Source organism: Marmota flaviventris, chromosome 13, assembly GCF_047511675.1.
Source record: "Marmota flaviventris isolate mMarFla1 chromosome 13, mMarFla1.hap1, whole genome shotgun sequence".
Lineage (NCBI taxonomy): Eukaryota > Metazoa > Chordata > Mammalia > Rodentia > Sciuridae > Marmota > Marmota flaviventris.
Window position 1 is genome coordinate 84,055,117 of NC_092510.1, and position 24,300 is coordinate 84,079,416.

At 39.7% G+C, this 24,300-nt stretch overlaps 1 protein-coding gene across 1 annotated transcript in view; it reads right to left on the reverse strand.

Annotated features, from left to right (window-relative positions):
* Positions 1–1,492: 1,492 nt before the first annotated feature.
* Zfp37 (ZFP37 zinc finger protein) overlaps positions 1,493–24,300 on the reverse strand; it is a 46,448-nt gene continuing 23,640 nt past the window's right edge. The window contains exon 4 of the mRNA XM_071600848.1: positions 1,493–2,134. Coding sequence (XP_071456949.1) covers positions 2,124–2,134 — 11 coding nt within the window. The 3' untranslated portion in view covers positions 1,493–2,123. The remainder of the gene's footprint in view (positions 2,135–24,300) is intronic.

Sequence of the window (24,300 nt, forward strand, 5' to 3'; positions counted from 1 at the left end):
TGGAAGTCCCCGGCACTGTTGCATTTTAATATGACACAGTTGCTCTTAGTTCAGGTCTGAACCCACTCCTTTAACATGCCACCCTTTAAAATAAAAATGTTAATGCTCCAGAGCTTTACCTTCCGTGGATCAAATTTTCTTTTCCAACCATAATGGGTTCCTTCCGTGTGAGCACAGATGAGGATCAGTCCTAGACTCAACAACAGGAGCTTCATCTTGGTAAGGAATAAAACTGTCTCCTCACAGTCCCTAGGACTGAGCACATTCCCACTGTAGCATCACCCTTCTATCTTTTTATCCATCTGGGTTGTGTTTTTTTTTTCTCTGTCCAGGGGCCTTGACCTTTCCTCCTTCCTGTCCTTGGAATGGTCTTTCATTCACTGGTGTGAAGTCAAGGATTGTTCCTGCCCTTTTAAAACTTGGCAGTCCCCCCTCTTTTAAATTTACTTAGTGACCTTAAATTTATCAAAACACATTCCCATGAAGATTCATGGATGCTCAACAGAGCTTCCAGTTGGAACCAGATTTAACTGTAGGTCTGGCTTGTTGAAATCAGAAAGCTCATTGCAAGTTGTGGGAATGAGCATCATTGGGAAATGAAATGTGTGGAGGGTCTCTGCTCTGCTGTTCTCCTGGGGTATGGCGTTAGGTGAATTACTCAATTTTTCACAAACTTCAGAAACAATGAGACTGTCTCTACCAAAGATGCTGCAAGCATTAAAACAGGGTTGAACAAAACAATGTCCTTAATGTTTGGTATCTTATATTGAGAACATTTAAATTCCTTTTCCTTGTTCTCTGAACCCAACACTGCAACCCTCTGTCTCCCTGCAACAAATGAACAAGTATTTACTTCTGAGTAAGTCTATGCCTTGGGCCCATATGAAAACAGAAGCACTAGAGGGATCTTTTCCTCAGTGGCCCCAAGTCATGACTACAGAACTGGGTGATGCTGGGGAAATGGCGTCCTGCAGAAAGGACTTAAAACATAGGCTTTGGAGTCTTGCAGACCAGGTGTCACTCCCATCTCTGCCATACCAAAGCCATAGGAAAGACTTTACCCTCTCTGAGACTCACCCTCTTAGTAAGGACAATCATTTCTGACAGATTACTGGAGGGTCCAATGGGACAATGCCCATCAACTCCTCAGCATAGTATCTGGCATAGGTGGAGCTGGTGGGGACAGAGCATACTTCCTGGGAAAGGTGGGGCTTGGGGTAGGTTTTGAATGTTGTGGGGATGGAGATGTGGAGAGCATGCAGGAACAGCATTCCAAGTGAGAAAAACATGGTGGATTAGATCCTGTGCTGCCATCTAGGTTTTTAAAAGCTCTGGATCATTCCTGCTGAAAAGCCAAGGTTCTTCATTAGAGATTAAAATGCACACACACAGATAGCAGTGACAAAGATGAAGCGCTTTATTGCAAGCTGGTTCTAGCTTATATAGAAAGTGAAAGTCAGTTATCTTAAACCAGGAAGCTCCCAGGGCCAATCATAGTAAAGGTCAGATCATCACCTATGGTGCATGCATGTCCACCCTGCATAAGATTCATGGGGGGCACGAACTGTCCATGAGCATGGAAGACGGGAGGACCAATTAGAAAATTTTCAAAACAATTTGTTATCCACCCCCTAGCAATTTGCCCACTGCCATGTTACATTAGGGGCTCCTTATCTGAAAGACCCGGAGAGTTCTTAGCCACCCATTGGCAATTTGCCCGCCGTCATGTCTCAAATGCCTGGGGAGTTCTTAGGGAAACTCCCAACATTCCCCCTTTTTTGTTATTATATAGAAAGGGACATAGATTCATTCTAGCTACTTCCTGCTGAGTGGGGGCGTCGCTGGGGAAGGGGTCTGAAGGAGGGAAGTTAGGAGTCCCCACAAGAGAGCTGCAAAGATTTGTATAAGGTCAGATATGACATCACAAAATGTTCCCTGTAGCCAAAGGTCCATTATCACTTCAGTCCAGTCGGTATAAGTCTCTACGGTGGGTACAAGCCAGGCATCATCAGATATCGCTCTCACGAAGGTATCCCAGGAATCCCTGATGAGTCCCTCAGCATTGTGGGGGGTGTTCCCTGGAGAAGATGGTTGATTCATCTGTGGCCAGGAGCTGATAATTTCTAAATAGAAACTGGTTAAAAGTTTGGTTAGAGATTTTACCTACTTGAGTTTGAATAAACTTTATAATACATGGTAAAAATAGACACATTAAAAAGATTACACATAGTGGTCCAAGGATAGGCCATACCTATGCCAGAAGGGGAGTGGACATTAAGGAAGAGAAAAGGTTTTGACTTGTTGGGGTCCTTAAGGTGGCTGCCAGGTCAATGAGCTTAACAACATTGTCTTCTACAAGATCCGATTCATTGATATAATAACAGCACTCTTCCCTAAGGAAAAGACAGGTTCCGCCCTTTTTGGCAGTGAGTAAATCTAGGGCCCTTCGATTCTGAAGGGTGACTTGTGCCAATGAGGTGACCGGTTTTTGTAAGGATGTTAGAAATTCTGCTGTGGAAGTAAGTGCTCCTTCAAGTTTTGAATTAATGTCCTTGACAGCCCATAGGGAATGACCTAAGGCTCCTCCGGACAACCCTGTGCTTGCCGCTGAGGCCGTTAATGAAATGCCTACCACTAACAGAAGGAATGCAGCCTGTTTTCCATGTTTTAGAGGGTTAAGGATGGATTTTATTTCAGAGCTGCTATAGAGAATGAGTTGTGGAACTATGGTGACTAATAAAAATGGGCTAGACATGTTGGAGAGTATAATGGCTGTGAGAGTGCCATTGCATCAGAAGAAGAGACCCGGTGGGGAATAAGTGGTGTGGTTGATGGTTAGGTTATGGTGGCAAAAACCAGCCAGAAGGGAATTGGGAGTCGCAGATCCCAGAAGGCAAACCCAAGGAATTATGGTGTGGTTATTTTCCTCGGTTCCTATAAAGGAACATTCTGCAGGGGTTTGATAGGATCCTTTTATGTAAGATGAGTTGGGCAAGCTGGAAACATCCACGCTGGAAACTTTTATTGGAACTGCAGCAAGTAAGGGCTGTGCTAGGGAAGTGTACAGAAAGCAATTTGCTGGACTTGCAGTGGGGAAAGTTTGGTTTAGGTAGGACAATGTGTCAGTGATGATCTGTAACCAGGTATAGATCCGTGAAGCCTGAGAGTCAGAAGTGCGTTGGATTTCTAGGGATGCGAGCAGCTGTTGTTCTGAGTGTTTTATGTTGGTTGAGACAAGAGAGACTGGGGACTCTATGGAAACATATTCCTGGGTAATGGATAAGGAACCACAGGGAGTAGAAGCATACCCACCGCAATAAAAGGAAGCTTTTACTCCTGCTGCCCAGCATGGGTTCCCAGGGTCTGGGATGGTCAGCTTGCATTGGTGGGAGGCAGACTCAAATTTGAATCTTCTTACATTTAATTATCCTGAATATGCATCATGAATTCTAAATGACCAATAGGGGCAGCTTCCGAAGGTTTCCGGCCACTGTTTGCAGTAATCCTTATTTTGGTCATACAAAAAGCATAAGTAAGGGCGGCTGGCTTGCTTAATGAGCTCAGAGGAAGAAGAAGAGAGTACAATATAGATGGCTGAGGAGCACCCTGTTAGGGGATAGTCAGAAGTGGTAGCCAAGCGAGTGGTCCGGGTGATTTTTTGTGTGTATGTTTCTCTCACCTTGAATCTCCAGACATACGATGGCGAAGGCGTTACCCTTGGGGTGAGGATGAGGATGAGGATCAGAAAGTTAAGGTATATTTTTGGATATGTTCTCAATTATGGGTGTATGGGCAAAACCACGAGAGAGATGAATTTTTAAAGGGTCAGATGGGTGGGGAGAGCAAGAGTATGTAGGTGTGGATTCTTGCGAGTCCTCTGGTCCGATGTTGCCAGAATCAGTTTCCCGGATGCATGGTTTGAGCCCAAGGACTGGGGTTGGTAGGAGATGTGGAGCCTTCAAGTGACGTTGAGGCCTTTGGAGACTAGTTGAACAACCTGAGAAGTGAAGGCAGGACTGTTGTCTGACTGGATGGAGGCGGGAAGTTTGAACCTGGGAATGATCTGCTCAATGAGGATGGAGGCAACAGTGTCAGCAGTTTCCCTGGATGTAGAGGAGGCTTCTATCCAACCTGAAAAAGTATCAACCAAAGTAAGTAGGTAGCGGCATATGAATGAAGTTGATCTACCAGACTTTGCCTGGCTGGTGGCTCCTCATCTGAGGTGTGGGGAGTTTAGGTTTGATACTTCCTTGTGGGGATATGTAAAAAAGCAGAGTGGACCTGCTGGAGAGTAGTTCTCATTCCTAGGAAGTGAAAGAGGGGTTGTGAAAACTGGGAAAAAAGGGTTAGAGAGGGTTTTAGATGGGCACAGATTCTCTGGAGCCAGAGGAGTTGAGTCGTAGGTGTCCATCTTGGGCATCAGGGCTGGTAGTCTTAAAGAAGTAGTTGAGTGACCAGCTTGTTGGTGAATTTGTGTATCTGATCTTGCAGGAACTTCTGTAGGCAATTTAATATACATGGTCCTATTAGGAGAAACATAGAGAGGACTAATAGGGGTCCAGTGTGGGGGGGGGAGCCAAGGCTATACTTGACTGAACATTCCCCATGGAGACTGTTTGCTAGTTGCTGTCTCCTCTTTTCTAGCTGTTCTTTTCTTTTATTACTCCTGGGAATGACTGTGTTTTGGCTTAACAGTTTTTGTTAAGTGTTTAAGATCAAGCTGGTCAAAATTGACTATGTTTCTATCTATTGTTAAGAGTCAGCCGAGTTCCCATAGGGGTTGCTTGTGGGGGAACTTGAGAGCAGCTTCTTAGTTCTGCTAGTGCCATTTGTGCTAGGATGGGTCCAGGTCTTGCATGACCATGTGTCTTCCCTTGGAAGCATCAGGGATGTCTCCTGTCTTCAATGACCCTCCTATTCACAGCAAGTGTAGTGATTGGCTTTTCATTCTTCAATGGTCTCATTAATCTCCCTGATCAGGAGGTTATGTGGCCCAGAGTTGCAAAGCTCTTTAGAGAAGTTCCCTGTTCTCTGGATTCAGATTGATTCAGAGGGTCAGAGCCAAATATTGGTTTTCTTGGCCATTTTAATTTAATTTTAAATCTTTATCATAAACATCCAGCAAATTCAGTTTCACCTTAAATTAAGAGTACTGGGCTTTACCTGAAATCTGGCCTACTTTGGAGTCATTCTGACATGTAGTAAGATGGGAGGCACAGCCTTATCTCAGGTAAGGTAGGGCTCTTTATAAATCTTAGGTAAAGTGTTTTACTATTGAACAGATCTTTGTTTTTAAATATCGTTTTATAAAGTTTATATATGTTGTTGCTTGATGTCACATGAATACTAGATAATATAATATATTACATTTAAATTGTACCCAGTATATAGAATTTATATTAATCTTATTGATAACAGGTTCAGTTATAGAACAGCATACAGAAGTTTTGCTTTCTAATCAGAAGTGACCCACTTCTAATGGCTTAATCTATTTTTGGCCTGGAGCATGTTGAGCTCTGCTCTTTGTTAAGAACAGATAAAAATTTTCTCAGCGCCCTCCTAGCCCACTTGGCAGAACATCCTGTTTGCGAGCAAGTCCTCTCAAAGACAACAAAACATCTTGTGTGCAAGCATGATTCGTCGTCACCTTATCTAGACCTTGACAGAATATCCCGTTTGCAGGCAGACTCCATCAAGGACAGTAATAATCACGTTTTCAAGCTAGTAGTCATATCTGATTCTCTATACATCATGTAGGGGGAGGGACTCAGAAGTTCATAGTCTGCAGAAGGTCACATAAAAGCAGCTTTTTCTTCCACTGTTCTGGGCAAGTTAACCCTTCAAGGACATCTGAGAAGGGGAGAGGTTTTTTTTTTTTTTTCCCTTTTTTTCCCTCCACCCTGCCAGCTGTTACCATGGAGCCCAGTTGGTAACTCCTTTATCTTAGAAATGTAGCCATCACTGTAAAGCCCAGCTCAAGGCCAGAGGCCTTATTTACATATTTTGTGAAAAACTAGTAAGGGGGTGTCTAGCTTTTGGAGTGCTGATTTTTCCCAGCCAGTGGCCAAGTAGACAGGGCAACATGAAAAGAGGAAATTTATCAACACTGAACTCTTTTATAGGGATTCTTTTGCTGAAAGTCCTAAAATCAGCCATGGTGAAGACTTCTGGAGAAGGTCAGTTAAGACTTTTCTGTGGGCCTGGTAGGGAGGGGGAAGAGGGGAAGGTGGGGCTGAGAGCAGCTCTAGTGGATCTGAGAATGAGGAAGGAGAGATGTAAAAGAATAATGGTAAAGGGGTTTGGGAATTTCTTAGCAACAAAAACTTGAGCAGTAGAACAGGTAGAGCAGAGGGGAAGATGGGAGTGAGTATCCCCAAAAGCCTGTAAGGGACCTTAAATTCTTAGTAACCTGTTTTCAGTGATGACAAAGCAACTTTAAAGGCTATTTTCACCAGATCTTGAATAGGGGTCTGAGGGCAGTCCTCAGCTGGTTTGAGCTTTGGGTTAGCTGGTAAGAGGACCTGGTGGGACCCAGTGTGGGCACTGACAGGAATAGAGAGGAGTTAGTGGGTGGAGGGGTACCTCAGTACCTGCTACCTCAGCAAGGGGGCAATGGTCTGAGAACCGGCGGAGGTTTGGGTTTTGATCTAGTAATTGGAGGGGAGAAATCAGGTTGCTGAGGTGGGAGTGACAGCAGAGAGTCTGGGGCAGAAGGATGAGGGTGAGGTCTATTGGAGAAGCATAGTTCAGGGTGGGAGAGAAGGAGGGAAAAGGCCTCCACATAGGGGGCTCTCCTTCCACTTTTTTGAACGCTCGTAGAAGTTAAAAAGGTCATGAAGAATTTGAGGATCTAGAGACCCCTCTGGGGGCCATCGGTTTTGGTTATCTAATTGGTAATATGGCCAATTTTGTGTACTGAATTTGATGAGGAGTTTGGGTTTAATGTCAGGAATGAGGGACAACCGGTTAAGATTAGCCAGGAGGCATTTGAGAGGGGAATCAGCGGGGAGGGAAGAAGAGGCTCCCATGATGACTCTTGACAGGAAGAAAAGAGGTGAATGGCCTGGACTGGAACAGATTTTGGTTGAGTTTCCTTCAGGCGTCCCTGAAAGGAGAAGTCAACCAAAGAGACTCGAGAGAGTTGGGGCTGGGAGGGCAAATGAGTCCAACCAGCGAGACCTTAAGGCCAGGAGTCACAGGCCGCCTGACATCAGGGCTTTTCCCAGGAGAGGAGAAGGAAAATTTAGATAAAGAGAGCCAGAGAGTGCCTATTCTTCTGTCCCTTATAGCTCATCAACCATGAAATGGGCATCCAGAGAGTCCACCGTAACTGTGAAAGTTGTGGTGGGGTGCGTTCTCTCCTCCAAACTAGGCGTCAAGGGCCTTGATGGACATTCACAGCCAAAGCCTTTGCATATAACCATTTGGAGATGGATTCCCAAAGAGGGTGAGGGGGACTCACCGGTTGTTGATCAGAAGGAGTTACCTATTGGAGAGCCGGTGTTGGGTGGAATGTAGCAGCGCTCAAAAAGGTGAACGAGGACGGCAAACCTTGAGGGAGGGGGTCCTCAGAATGAGGAATTTCCCCTCCCTGGTTTCGGCACCAATGAAAGGCCATGGTTCATCGTCGGAGATTAAAATGCACACACACAGATAGCAGTGACAAAGATGAAGCGCTTTATTGCAAGCTGGTGCTAGCTTATATAGAAAGTGAGAGTCAGTTATCTTAAACCAGGAAGCTCCCAGGGCCAATCACAGTAAAGGTCAGGTCATCACCTATGGTGCATGCACGTCCACCCTGCATAAGATTCACGGTGGGCACGAACTGCCGATGAGCACGGAAGACGGGAGGACCAATAAGAAAATTTTCAAAACAACTATCTGCCCACTGGCAATTTGCCCACCACCATGTCTGAAAGGCCTGGGGAGTTCTTAGCGAAACTCCCAACACCTGCCCCTTTTCTTAACTCTTACATATCCAGTATAAAGCATAAGAAGATTGAACACAGGCACAAAAGCCATTGCAAGAACCCTCTTTGCAATTCCTGCCTACAAAGTCAGGCATAGGACTATCTGTATAATGTAGAAAATCTGAGGCTGCAATTAAGCACCAAATATCTTTTTGGTTATTGCCTTTGCTGAAGGTTAAGATATTATCAATGAAACTTTCAGGAGTCATAGCAAGATGAGAGAATGGCTTATGTCCACAAATATAGTCAATATGGAGACAGACATAAGCTTGAAAGAATACAATAATTATGTAGAACCCAAATTATCATTAAATAAGAAATGACATTTATAAATGCAAATGTGAGTTATTGGCCTTTTTAAAGTGGCATCGATCAGGTTGCCAGGCTAAATTTGAACTTTATCATATGGCTGTAAATAATCCCCAAACAATAAGGAGTCATTTACACCATATGGATTTTTAGAGTCAAAATGATAGCATATCTAATTTTATTTTTGTATTGTGAAAATAGTTTTAGATAACTCAATCATACTTTTAGTTTCTTAGATCTTTTGCTAAGTTAAGAATCCAAATTCAATGTGGTTGATTGCAAGTTTCTTTTAAGAAGTAGAAGTGAAGCATTCAGTGGCAGTGCTTTCACACCAAGTCCTCCTGGCTTTGGACTTTCTATAGGAAGTGGCATCTTGATGTGACTGTCTTTTATCAATTTTTTGATGGTCAATCTAAAACATATCTATCACCTCTCAGGATTTTATGTTGCACTGGCAAAGCCTTTGTATAGGTCATTCATTTAGGAAACATGCCAAATTTTATTGTAGATTGATGAGGACAGTAAAATATTGGTGGATATTCTGTGGCAATAACTGGCTTGTATGGGAAAGTTGTATTTCAATAATCATTCTCTTTTAACATCTGTCCGGATATATACATAGAGTCTTAAATTGTAAGGACCAGTATGATTGGCTGGTCTAGGTCCTTCCCAAGTTGACCTTTCCTCAAAAGGAACCTTTAAATAGCCAGTATGATCATGATGAGACCAACATACAGTTAGGTTCCTACTGTAGCTAGAACGATGAAATCCAGTCACATGGAGGTGTAATGTGAGTACCTGTAAGATCATCCGTCATATGAGTATCATTAATAAATATTGGGTTGGATTCTCCAGTCCACATTGTAAGGTGCATTAAAGGGGGCCTGGGGTACTGAGTCCAGAGAAGTCTTTCCATAGATTTCCTCACCTGACAGCTCATGAAGCCTGCATGGCTGTAACATTGTGGTTGGATTTTACCTTCCTGTGTCAGGTTTTTCAGCGGTTTCCATGATGACAGGTTTAGATTCTATCTTTTGCAATCTGATTTAATGTAGTATACCAGATGTACACCAGCAGTAAGATCTTAGTATCAAAATATAAAGAAATTGTTTAAAATATTTTTGTGAGATTTATCATGGGCATGTATGGTCCTGTTTTTCCCCCTTTTTATTTATTAAAATTGAAGAAAAACTTGATATAAGTTAGAGTATCATTAGCCTCAAGCTGCATATAATAGTCTAGTATAGTAAAAGTATTTTAATAATAAGAAGAGATTTATTATCGTTAGTTGGCCAGGAAACTCGGCAAGAATTATTCATTAGGCATGACAAGGCAATATTATTGGGTTGGAAAATAATTATAGGAAATAAAAGCTTAATTTTTATCAAATGTATGATTTGATTTTGATGTTAAAGGAATCATGTAATGGAAAATATAATAAGTTGCATATAAAAATTTATATTTTGATACTAACTTTAAATGAACTTGTATGATTATCTTAACTTGGAATGAGGAGAGAGGCAGAGTTTTAACTTAGGAGAGGTGGCCTCTACCAAGGACATGGAGGGTATAAAGAGACACCTTTTTAGAATTAAAAATACCTATGTTTAATGAGCATAGGAAAAACATTTCATCTATTATTAATAATAATAAATGAAATCGAAGAATGAATAGCCTTTTATTCACCAATCTAGGAAAAATTGTTATTATCATTAAATCTAATGTTGATCTAAGCTTGGGGAACCAGTACCTTAAATATTGAAGGGTAAAAGTAAGTCAGTAGTATTGTTGAGGACAGTGAGCTAATGAATTATTTAGAATTTGATATGGCATCGACCCAGAAATGACATCTCCGGGGACTTATGTCAAAATAATCTTTATGCATATCGATATAGTTATGAATAATAACTTTATTTAAGGTAGTAAGATCACCTCAAACAATAATGTACAATGTATAATGATTTTACAAATTTAGAAAATATCAACATGTGCTGTAGGGCCTAACCTTAAGCCCACATGGAGGAATGTTTATCTTGTTCATCGTGCAACAGGGAAGTCCTAACATGGAATATTATATTTTAGGGCGAAGTGCTGTCAGAACACTAACAAACGTAATTTCCTTGTTCCTTTGACAAGAAGTTATATCCCTGTTGGGTTATGTGGCAGTTTCTGGACTCTTGGTGTCCTGACTTCCATCAAATGATATGAATGTATTACCCCTGGCCTTTCTGTTATATGTAAATTAGCACATCCATGCTATAAAAGCTATTGTTGTGCAATAAACACTATTCTGTGCAATAAAGTAGACACTTTTTATTCAAGGTAGTAAATAAATCCATCCCTGGAGTGGTTCCTCCAAACCCCTAAGCTCCCCACAGTCAATGTTGGAGGGTTAAGCCTCCCAGTAAACATGATTTCATTTTTATATAAAATATGTATATGTATGTGTATAGAAATCAGTCTAGAAGGCCATATATTAGATGCCAATAGCGGTTAACTGGACAGTAGAATTCTATGGGATTTTTATGTATGTCTCTTAATTCCTGTAATAATGGGTCTTGGGCTAAAGTTAGGTTAGTGTTTTAATCTTGAAATTAATTTCAGTTAATCATTTGAATTTCAGTCTATAAACTTTGGTATGCAATTTTTTGAGTTAGCATAAACTAGTTGATCCATTTTAGTGTTATATCTAGAATATGAAATGAACAAATTAAGAGAATTTTTAATCACTTCTTGAGAGAAAGTCTTAAAATATTTTTATATCTTATGTTACCCTTTAAATAAGTTAGTATCTCTTAATTGTCTTTTTAAAAAATATAGCTGTTTACTTTCCAGTGTAGAAAGTACCATATAAGTTCTATAATACATTTATGTAATAATAGAAAATTATATATTTAGGAAACAGATAATTGACATATAAGAATTAGTAATAATCATCATAATTATTGTTTTTAAACCAACCAAATTTAGTTTTCAAAAAGAAGCTTCAAAATTGGAACTTAAGGTGATACTTGAAAGTATTTTCCATCTAATAAAAAATGTATGACTCTTAATTTTTAAAAATCAGTCCTTTTTAAATAATAAAACTTATTGGACATAAGTAATTATTCTATTGGAATGACAGTAGATTAATGTTTTAAGAAGTTTTTATCATCTCAATGCATGGGTATATTTTTGTTTTATATTAGCACACCAATATTTTTTCTTAGGGAAAAGTCTCAAATCTTTTCAATTGATTGTTTTATATATTTCTAACAAATTTAGCCACACATAAATCTCTTCTCCAATTATTTAAATTTCTTACATCACTTATCTAGATCTTTTGTACATGACCCTATAAAGGTTTTAATCAGAAAAAAATTCTCACACAGTGTTTTACCACCGAGCTGCAACTTCAGCCTCTCCTTTTCCCTTCTTAATTCCCTTAATACACATCAATGCAGGATTTGTATTGCATTATGAATTTGATAGTTAATTTTCTGTTTTTATGATAGTTAATTTTTCCATAGTAACTATCAGTTTTGACGTTAACACTGCAGTTTTATTTAGATGCAAAATCAACTGAAACAGTTTTTGAATAGACTATATGAAATGGATTTGAAAAACACACTTTATAAAACCTACCTTTCTTCAAATACACTACTTACAAACTTAGCATTATACAACAACTAAATAAGAAGTTTTGCATAGACAGGTTTTGTATATACAGTTTTGTATAATTAATATGCACTTATTTTAAAAGTTTCGGACAAAGAGAAATACCAATTTAGAGGACATTTTGTGTTAAATGACTGTCACCTTCAGCTTAATTGCATGTGGGTAATTCATCAAAATTTGAAGGAAGAGGGGTGAGCCAAAGCTGCTGAAACATTAAAAAAAAAATCAGTACTGAAAAAGATTAATTTGATTTAGTATCTTGGTGATTACAGGGTAGACCTGTTCCTACAGGTGACAGATGCAGCTGTCTTCCCAAGATCTCTGTAACTGTCCATGTGTGGATCAGCAAGTTGGCAGAGGAAGGCTCATTGTTTGGATGACCAAACTGAGGCTGCAAAGTGGGCAAGGAGCAGGGTCTCCACCTAGTGGCCAGCAAGAGGACTGCGCTGCATCCGACAACCACTCTGTGGCCACTTGCTCTGCAGGATGAATGCCTTTCTACTCTGCGCATTGTGAGGATTCTGTGGTCAGAAAAATAGCGTGGTTCAATATAATTTGCAACTAGCTGGAGAGTCTCGGCCGAGTACCGAAATGGCACACGTTATGGTCCTTTTAAAAAATAGAAAATGCTTTCACTTTGAAAAAAATTCAGAAATGTACCAACGGCTATTGACTTGAATCCATTTCATTGATTTTCATTCCCAGGTGAGACCTATTTTCTCTACAACTTCCAGGGCAAGCTTCTACAAATGGAAATGAGTGATATCACTTGACTCCATTGCTCAAACTCTCCAGTGTCTTCCCATCACTCCTAGGAACCAGCCCAGTCGCTTAACCATACTCACTTTCCCAAGTGCAACCTCAGTCCTAGCCACGCGCTCTCTCCCCCTCTCCCTCTCCCTCTCCCTTTCTCTTGTTTCTTTCATTTTATTTTTTAACTTTTTTGGTTCTTTTTAGTTATACATGACAGTAGAATGTATTTTGACATGTCACATATACATGGAGAATAACTTCCCATTCTTGTGGTTGTACACCATGTGGCATTATACTGGCCGTGTATTCATATATGAACATAAGAAAGTTATGTCTGATTCATTCTATTGTCTTTCCTATTCTCATACCTCCTCTCTTCCTTTCATTCCCCTTTGTCTAATCCAGTGAACTTCCATCCCCTACCCCTTGTGTGTTAGCATCCACATATCAGATAGAACATTCGGTCTTTGGTTTTAGGGGGATTGGTTTATTTTACTTAGCATAATAGTCTCCAGCTCCATCTATTTACTGGCAAATGCTATAATTACATTCTTCTTTATGGCTGAGTATTATTCCACTGTGTATATATATCACATTTTCTTTACCTATTCATCTGTTGGAGGGCACCTAGGTTGGTTCCATAGCTTAGTTATTGTGAATTGAGCTGCTATAAAGATTGATGTGGCTGTATCACTATAGTAGGCTGATTTTAAGTCATTTGGGCATATGACGAGGAATGGGATAGCTGGGTCAAATGGTGGTTCCATTTCAATTTTTCTGAGGAATCTCCATACTGCTTTCCAGAGTGGTTGCACCAATTTTCAGTCCCACCAGCAACGGATGAGTCTACCTTTTCCCCCACATCTTTGCCAACGTTTATTGTTACTTGTATTCTTGATAAGTGCCATTCTAACTGGAGTGAGAGGGGATCTCAGTGTAGTGGCTGGCTCTCTCTTTTACTGGCCCCTTTTCTGTTCCACTTAAATGAACATCTAAAGTTCATTTCACATCATTACCTTAGCAATTTCTATTCCCTCCACCTAAAAACACTTTTCTTCTATATTTTTGTAAGACTGGTTGACCCCAAAGTCACTCTCCAGTTCTGCTTTATCTTTCTTTATAGCACATAGTCCCTGCCATTCTATTATATTTTTAGTTACTTGATTTTCCTCTGTCTCTCTCAGTACAGGCATTTTTTCATGCTGGTTTCTTGCTGTGTCCTTAATGTCCAGAACAGTGCCTGGCAAAAGCAGGCCCTAAATGGACACATGGCAAATAATGAATAAAGGGATGGTAAGACACTATGTGGCAGGTCAAAAATCCTGCTTTAGCTGATTCACACCAAAGGTTTTGTTTTGGTGGTGGTGGTATCTTTTAAAATAACAATTAAAAAAATCCTTCCACCTTCCCCTCAAGAACTAGCCAAAAGCAGTGTGGGAATAAAACAAGATTCACTCCCATGGTGACATTGGAGACACACAGGTAGCCTACCTTACACTAGAGACAGAAGAAATCACTGCAGGGCACTGAATAGCCATTGGTTATATTTTTACAACTCTTTTTAATCATTCTCTTATTGAACATTTTACTAACTTTTCTCAAAAGAGGAAAATACCTATATATCTCAGAAAATTGCATACTGAAAATAATTAGGGCATATTTGTTAATACAGCACTCCGTACGTGGTCGAAACCAGACTATTCCCGGGGGCGGGGGACCTAGTCTTTTCTCTCCTCCAATCATTGTCCCCATCTTGCAGTTTGGTTGGGGAGAAGCACAGTCTGGCCTGGAAGTGGAGGTGCTGTAAAGAGAGTTGGTGCCATCAGAACGGCAGATCCCATCCCCAAGGTGGCTGTGCCCTGAGAGCCCTGTGACAAGGACAAGCCAGGGACCTGGTGGGCAGAGGTCAAACTGCAGCCCCGCCAGTCAGCAGGCTGCTAAGGAGGCATGCACAGTTGATGTGGCATCCAGTAGGAGGTATCCAAAGTGTCCCTTGGGTGGTCACAGTGCCACTTGCATTTGGAGCCTGGTTAGGCTGAGACGGTGCTGGGGCAGGAGAGGTGATGGCGTCCCAGAAACAGGGTCAGGGTGATGCACAGCCTGTGAACAAGGTGATGGGGATGTGTGTGGTGTGGGGCATCCTTGTCAGAAATCAGGAATTTTGTTTTTATGGTGCTAGGGATCCGTCCCAGGGCCTCACACCTGCTGGGCAAACACTTTGCCACTGAACCACATCCTTAGTCCAGAAACTGGGGACTTGAGAGGTTTGGGGATTGTGAGTCTGTGGGTGTTATGGTGAGAGCCAATGATTGGAGGGTATTTGCTGCTGAGATGATTGGAAGTGACTGAGGAGACACTTTTGTCTCCTCTTGGGGGTATCTGCAAACTTTGGTAAATCCTGGGATTTTTTTCCTTGCTCTACCATTGAGCTACATCCCTAACTTTTTTTTTTTTTTTTTGAGAGGTTCTCACCAAGTTACCCAGACTGGCCTCAAACTTATGATCCTCCTGACTTGAGAGTTGGAGTTGCTGGGATCACAGGCTTGTGCCACCGTGACTGGCCTGGCATGGGTTCTTTGAAGTGGATTGAGTGGATCGGATATCAGTTCAGTTCAGGAGCTTCTGGATAGAAGTGTACAGAGAAAATAATTCTGTTTGAAGGGAAATAAGAAAATAGCTTATTCTAAGCCAAGTACGAGTGACCATAGTCTGGAAACAAGGCCAGGTGCAGTGCTGAACACCTGTAATCTCAAGGATGCAAGTTCAAAGCCAGACTCAGCAAATTTAGGCCCTAAGTAATTTAGAGAGACCCTGTCTCAAATTGAAAAAATCAAAAGGGTTGGGGATGTGGCTCAATGGTTAAGCACCCATGGATTCAATCCCTGGTACAAAAAATAAAAATAAAAAGGAAAGAACATTCTCCATTTGAACCTGGCTTTCTTGCATATATTTGGATTATCTTTTTCCACCTTTCTTCAAAGTGAGAATATCAATTGTGAGAAGTGTCATCCTAGAGATGGGCTGGAATTGTGGCTCAGCGGTAGAGCGCATGCTTAGCATGTTCAAAGCCTTGGGTTCACTCTTCAGCATCACATAAAAATAAACAAAATAAAACTATTGTGTCCAACTAAAAAAATAAATGTTTTTTAAAAAGTGTCATCCTAGAGAATAGGGAAGAAACTAAGAGCTTTTCTTCGTGTCCTCACACCTTCCTTTTCTTTCCCAGTGCTTCTGCTTCCCACTACCTGCTCTGCAGCTGCTTGGTCTGTGGACACTCGGGCCTTTTTCAAGAGCTGTCGAAGTTTGTCCAGTTCCTCCTGCTGCGACTTGCGAACCTCGGCCTGGCAGCGCTCTTGAGCTGACTTCCTTTTCCTTTCTGAGAGGTCTAAGCTCTATCTAAGTAACTGCTTACCCCTGCCCAAATTAGGGTTTTGATTTATATTTTACATATCATCCACATCTGCTGTTTTGAATTTCCTTCTTTTGTTTTATATTGATTCTCTCCTAGATTTTGGAGTTGGCAATTGAATTAATTTCTTAATTTCCTTTCATGTAATGGAAACTCCTTAGAGTCTAAATGGTGATTCCCTCATCCACCCACCGGGTTAGCAGAGACCTTTCTGGCAAAAACTTCTCTATTCCCAGGGCAAATCAACAGTTTCCCCAAAGGCAGGGCCCTGGAAAGCAGAGATAGAAGGCTGGGGGCTGCTAGGCAGAGACGGAGCCCTTGAAAGTGAGGTCACTGCTGGCTTTGGGGAGATGGGAGCTGAGGCTCTTTGTCGGACTTTCATGCAAGGCAGCCACCTGCTTCCTCTTTTCCTCCTTTTTGCCTCACTCACGCCTTACTAAGCTCTGGCAGCAGGCCAGAGAGACCAGCCAAGACACCTGTGCAGGAGCTGAACAGACACCATGAAAGAAAGCGAAAGGGACACCCGACCCAAGCAAAGAAAGAGAAAGGGACACACTGTTCTCTACCAGAAGAGAGCAGGGTGTCACTGCAAGGGGACAAACCTGGGCTTGGCTTTTGAAAAGTGGAGTGTGTGTGTGTGTGTGTGGTGGGGGGTGTATGTGGCACACCTACACATGCCCTTGCTCCTCCATCTCTCTCTCTTGCAAAGAGCATTTCCTCAGGAGCTAAGCACATAATGCAGGGTTATAGAAAAGTGAGGGCCCCAGGAGCTGAGACGAAGCCCACCAGGAGTGGACACAAACCTCATCCTCACTCTGCCTGGAGCTGGAAATGGACCATCTAGAGCCTGGGTAAAGAGAAATTAGAAAATTAGAAGAAAAAATTCAACTTACTTAAATGACAATGAAGATACCATATCAAAATCTGTGGGATAAATTACATGTAGAGGAAATTTTGTCACTTTAAATATTTAAAATATGAAAAAAGTCTCAAATCATTGACAACATTTCACCTCATGAAGCTTGGAAAAGAAAACCAAAGTAAGCCCCAAATAAATAGAAGAGGCAGGGTCAACAACACATCTCCCACCCTTTCCTTGGCCCCCTCGAGCCCTCGGTGTTGAAGTGCAGGCTCTGGCACATCCTTTCTGGCAGGGAGCGCATGGTGCAGGGGGAACTCTTGCTTTGGTGGCCCACTGCAGCGTTAAGAGTGGCACAAGCCAGGATGATAGTTCTTTTTTCAAACCCCACAAAGTGGTGGTTTCTACCAATGTGAATCTTTTCAATCTGGACCATTTTCCTTGGAGAAGAGGAGTAAGGTTGAGGAAGTGCCCTAAGCAACCCTTGAACCCTCCTAGCCTGGCCCTTCTTCCTCCTCTTAGTGCTGAAGGCAAAGTTAGCAGGCAAGCACCTCTGCTTCAGGTAGAAGTAAAACAAACAAACAAACAACCAGAAACAAAACAGGAGATTGTATTGTTCCCAAAAAACAAAAGGACAAGCATATTTCAAGAATCAAGGAGGAATTCAGTATACTGATTTGTCTTCTGATGGTAAAGATGATGTTTCCTTAAATTGCTCCAATATAGCTTGAGAGAAAAAAAGAATTCAACAAAGATGCCATCATGGTTGTTTTTGAACCATGTGAAGATGGAGTTCAAGGGCTTCCTACCATGAAAAGCAAGGAAAAATGATATTTCAGAAAATATTGGAGGACCTGAAGGACACTCTGCTTCAGAACTGAAATAAACTTTCCTCACAAAAAGGTGGCAGTGGTTTACTTAGGGGTGTTCCCTTTATAGTCACTAGATGTTGTAGCTCTAGTGATGATCAAATTCTCTCTCCTGTGTCCACTGCTATGGTTGGACAGTAATTTTTCTGAAAGGCATCTTATGTTTAAGTAAAAAGTACTAACTCTTATTTTACATAATAACAAATGTGAAAATCAGACATTAAACAGAGAGAGGATATAGTGATGATAAAACAGCAATCGATGAAGTGAAAGATAAACAGGGGAAAAAAATAAAGTCAAAAGTTCATTCTTTCCAATGTCAACAAAATGAATAAATTCCTAGTTAGGCAGATCACATAAAAAAGAGAGCAGTCACAGAAAACCTACATCATAAAGGAAAGGGCCGCGGGGGGTGAATCTTTGTGGTCCTTGCAGACATTAGAAAGATAAGAGAATGTTATGGTTTAGAGATGGTGTCCCCCAAAAACTCATGTGTAAGACAAACTAAGAAGGTTCAGAGAAGAAATGATTGGGTTAGAAGAGTCTTAATCCAATCAGTGAATGAATTCCCTGACAGAGATTAACTGAGTGGTGACTGAGGTGGTGGGGTGTGGCTGGAGGAGGTGGAAATTGAGGCGTGGCTTGGGGATATATATTTGTATCTGGCCAGTGGAGTCTCTCTCTACTTCTTGATCATCATGTAAACTGCTTCCCTCTCTCATACTCCTTTGCCAAGTCAGCCTCACTTTGACCCCGAAGAATGCAGCTGGCTGACTACGAACTAAGACCTCTGAAACTGTGAGTCCTCAAATAAACTTTTTCTTCCCTAAAATTGTTCTGGTCAGATCCTTTAATCACAGCAGTGCTGACTAAAACAGAGAATATTATATCATCTTCATGTCAATGAATTCAACCTCTTCTATGCAATGGGCAAATTCCTTGAAAATAGAATTTTAAAATCTTTCACAGTAATAAACAAAATCTAAATAGTCTTAAATCTATTAAGTAATTTAAATTTTCCATAAAACCCATTCAACAAAGAAAACCCCATTAGTAAACTCTAACAAACATTCAAGGAAAAGACTGCACCGATCATACACAAACTTTGTCTCACAATAAAAAAAAGTGAGGAGGAACAAGCCTTAAATATTTTTATGAAGCCAGAATAACCCTATTAATAAAACCTATAATCATGTTGCAAAAAATAAAATTCACAGGTCAATATTCCTCATGAATATAGATGCAAAAATTCTTAATAATGACAAGTCAAACCCAGCAGTTACTAAAAGATAATGTATTACAACCAAGTGGAGCTTAAGCTAGAAACACAAGGCTGCCTTAATATTTGAAAATCAATGTAATTCACTACATTAATGCAATAAAGGCAAAACTCTATACATCAATTATTTCAATTGATGTAGAAAAAGCCTTTGAGGACATTTAATATGAAATTTCTCAGCTAACTAGTGGTGGAACAAACTTCCTTAATCTGATAAATGGCATCTACTCATCAGTAGATGTTGACTGTTGACCTATTGACACAAGGGAGTCAGAGACCAGGCGGTAACCACAGCGTCATGTTCAGTGTAACCCCTGTTCCAGGAAACAGAACCCTTAATCCAGCACAACCTAAGTATGTATGAAAGGACTCTGGGTGAGATGGGGTGAAGCTTGCTCTGGACCTGTGTAGGACAGCTGTCAGAAACAGAACAATCTACTGGGCAGAGCTTCAATGTAGGCACCACAACTTAGGCAACAGCTGTGGGAAGACATCCATGAAATGCATGAAATGTGCAGTCATCCAGGGAATACGTCTGGCACTGGGACTCTGGGGCACTCCCACAGAGACAGACCACCCAATGCACGTGACCTTCCCCTCCTCTCTGCTAGAAAGGTCCCACGCAGCAGCATCAGAGATGGGCATACCCGTCAGGAACCGAGCAGCCTACCTGCCCCCACCTTTATCCTGTTTGGTGAAGAACTTCCTATCCAGGCCTTGATGTTTTCCAATATAAATAAAGCAAACACAGGCTCCTTTGTTGGTTAGAAGTTGGACCTGTCTGGTCAGCTTGCCTCCCTTGACCCTGCTTTGAAACTCCTCTCTGTGGTTTGTGGTTATTTCACTGTTCTATTTTTCTTAGCTTTCATTTCTCAACCAGCCCATCCCATCAGAGGGGAACCCCATTTCCATGACGTGTGCAGGATGTGGGTGGTAAACGGCACCTTATCCCTGAAGAGCATCATTGCTAACTGGGGCCTTGGCCAAAAGGTCTTAATTCAAAATTTGATTAGAATGGCAGCTTTTAGGTGATATGGTATGTTAGGAGAGGGTGTCGTGTTCATATATCCAATTTCACACATCCTTTACCACAAAATGAGCACCTTGGGCTGAAAATGGGTTTCAGGTTCCCACATGCACAAAATTCTGTACTCAGTAAGTCCTCAATTAGTGATGCAGCCAGAGTCGCTGCAAACAGTGAAAGTGACCCCATATCCAGGGTAGGAACCAATTCCAGTAAAGAAAAATCATCCCCTCTCCCTGGGTGGAAAGTGCCTATTGTAATCAACTTGCCACCAGCTGTGTGGAGGGATGATCTCCATAGGATGTTACCACATAGAGGCATAGAGTTAGCCTATGCTGCTGAGGCTTTGGGCATTCAAAAACATCAGCTCAATCAGTCTTAGTGAGGAGACCAGACTGTGGGCCCATTTAATATCTCCATCCTGGTAATCATGGTTTTCCAATTTATGAGCCCAATTAACAAGCACTGGGTGCCAAACACAGAGCCTGACTGACATTTACTAGGTGAGTCATGTTCTCCACCTGGTTATTGCTTTATTCCCCAGGGGATTCTTTGTAAAACATAAAGGTTTTCATCTGTGCACAATCCCATGGATCCAACTAAATGTCTCTTGCTGAATTCCTTATCTGCAATGTCCTCATCTTAATCCTTTCCTGTCTCCGTCCAACCAGCCTAGTCATTTGCCAGCCTTACTGCATTTTGTGCTGCTATAACAGAATACTTGAGAATGGATGATTTATAATAAACAGGAGTGTTTTCTCACAGTTGTGGAGACTTGGAAGTCCAAGATCAAGATATCAGAAATTTCCATGAAGAATTTTATCAAATGCTTTTAGAGTACCTAGTACTTTTCTTTATTAATGTAATTTTTTACTTTTGAACAACTCTAGAAGGCCTAAGCTAAACCTTCCTGCTAATTTTACTGAACTGTTAATTTGATTTGCTAATGATCAGTTTGGAAAATGTAAGTTCCTTTCAATCTATATTCATATTCCTTTCCATATGCCTACCCCCCCACACACACATATCCCCTTGTTCCTACTTGCTAGAAATTTTTGATTGATTTATTAAATTTCTGTTTGTATCTATTCATTATTGTATGTTTTTATCTTTATTAATGTATTCCTTTTGGTTTATATTCTTCTTATTATTATTATCTTTTTAAAATTGAATACTCAATTTTTGTTCTAGCTTTATTTTTTCTAATCATTGCATTTTTTTCTTTGTTGGATTTAGTCTTTAACTTCAAAAATACTCAGAACATTATTTTTCAATTCCTACGTGATGTTGGAGGGCTGCTTTTAATTGTTCATTTCTACTTTTATTGCCTTGTGGTGAAAAAAATAAGAGAATAGCTTAAATATTTCTTGCTGAAAATTTGTTGTGATTTTCTTTGTAGCATTCTACATAATTCACTAAAAACATTCATGAATATTAGGAAATAATGCATAGTATCTCTGTAGAATAAAGCATTCTTTGTCTATGTCTACTCTTTGTCAATTTTGCTACTCAAACTATATGTTTCTTTAATGCTGCAAAATAACATGAGAATTGCTAAAAAGGAAATATATATATGTATATATATACATATTATACACACACACACACATATATATACACACAAACTTAATTTTCATCATTGCACTAATTTCGCATACTTCAAAAGCTTTTATTACACATAGGAATTCAGTTATTTAAGATCACGTTTCTGTGTATCTTAAAAATACACTAGATATGCAAACATAATTATGAAGATATTGGAACTTTGAACACCATACCTCAACATATGACACCTTGTCATATGAGTTTTTAACCTGAAGGAAGCTGAAAAATCACAGAGGCAGAAACATTATTCTCAATCTTCTGCCTTCCCTCAACCTCTTACCTTGACCATCCTTATGTGACAAGGGTCCTCCCCTAAACTCAGAGGGAAGATTGTCACACAGATAGGTCTATTAAGTTTCCCCAGTTTATTTTCATTAGGTCTAGTTATTTTTTACCAAATCATACCTCTGCAGCAGTGTCTACTCTTCATCAAACTTAGGCATGAATGCACACAATTTTTCTTGCATCTTGGATCTTCATTTCTAAAATCTCGTGTGCCACATAACATCTTAATTAAATATATTTGTTATGCTCTCCTCCTGTTAATTTGTTTTTCATTATAGAATATCACCCATGAATCATGTAATGGGTGAGAAAAATATATTACTTTTTTTCCACTTCAAAGCTATTCTGAAGATTCAAATGAGGATAAACTAAATCTGGTTTTGATGAATGTACATGTTTCATTCATCATAGTATGACTTCTTATATTTTATATATTTCTATCAGTTTACAAGTTTCTTTAACTTAATCTTACGAATAGTTGTTTCTAGTACCTACTTTTAACCTGTAGTAAAAATACTATGAATATAATTATATTTATATACAAAAAGTTTATCTTTATATACAAAAGTTTATATACAAAGAGGATCAGTATAAATTATAATATTGTAAAAAACAAAACTAAAATCCTGTTTTAGTAATTCTGTGAAAGAAAAGATAATTATATTATTTGTCTTAATGTTAATTAATTTCCTAATCAGAAGTTGGTTCTTCCTGCATTCTTCAAAGATTTTAAAAATAATATAACAGTATTACTGCTTCATTATACAATATACTTGAATTCAGTTTCTCTGACCTAAATTTTACATAGAATTCCACTGCATTTAGGACAAATCAAAGGAAACAATTCGATTATCAAAAGATGGGTAGACAGATGTTTCAATAATTTCATTTTAAAAAACCTTCTCTGTGTAGAACTTAAGAGAACATGAAATTATTTAAGGATCAGGCAGGTGACTGGATAATTGTTTCCAAAATATTATTTCTTTATATCAATATTTAAAAAGACCTCAGTCATTACAGGATATTTATCTTCAAGATGGTTTTTAATTATAATGTTGATAGTGCCCCAAACACTTTACTCTTCCACTGGGAAAAGGCAAGAGAATGGACTCCCCAAGTAGTTTGCCTATCTTTGAACCTAGATGGGATTTCAGCCCATCTTCAAATATCATACATCATCTAATACTTTGCAATTCATTTGTTAGATGCTCCACATTTCAGTGTAAAATAACTTCTTAATATAATAAATTCTGGAGGGAAAACTTGACTGGTAACCCATCATTGTTCTATTAAATAAGATCAAAAGACATGTTAATATTAACCAATACGCTTAAATTATTAGCACCACTTTAACAAAAATATTGAAGGCAAAAAAGGGCTTTTATTACAAACAAATACATACATTTGTAGCAAATTATCTCTGAAAATAATTATTAACTATCTTTTTAAAAAACCTCAGTTTGGGATGACTAGGTCCATTTTAACATTTCCTCTCAACAATGACACATTTTTTTTAGATTAGTTATAGGAACAGTGTTTCTTCTCAGTTTAAACAGTATAATATTGAGTAAAATGACTATATTGCCTAAAAATTTTCTCACATAACAATCCCAGGGGTTTTTGCACTGTGAGTGCTCAGATAAATAATGACTGCAGAATTTCCCACACTCATGACTCTGATAAGTTTTTATTTCTGAAATGAGTTCTCTTATCTTGAATTAAAGATGTACTATGACATCATTATCCAAAGTACATGTATGAAGACACGAATTGGGTGTCAACATACTTTATATACAAACAGAGATAAGAATTGTAATGAAAAAAAAAAACACCACGAAGTACATTTATAAAGACATGAATTGGCGTGAACATACTTTATATAAAAAGATATGAAAATTGTGCTCTATATGTGTAATAAGAATTGTAATGCATTCCACTGTCATGTATTTAAAAAAAATAAAATCAATTAAAAAAAGATTTACTATGACATAAAACATCACCAAAATTGCTACAATGATAGAGTTTCTCCTCTGCATGTGTTTGTGTATGTGCATGTGTATGTTTATGTTTATGTTAAGTAAGGGCAGAGCTTAAGTTGAAGGATTTCCCATATTCATTATATCAATAGGAATTCTCTTCTGTGAGTCCTCTGATATCAAATTAGTGATGTTCTATAGGAAAATAGTTCATGGCATTCTGTATATTGTTAGGGTTTCTCACCAGAATGAGTTTTCAGAAGTTCAGTAAGGTGTGTACTTTGGCTGAAGGTTTTTCCAAATTC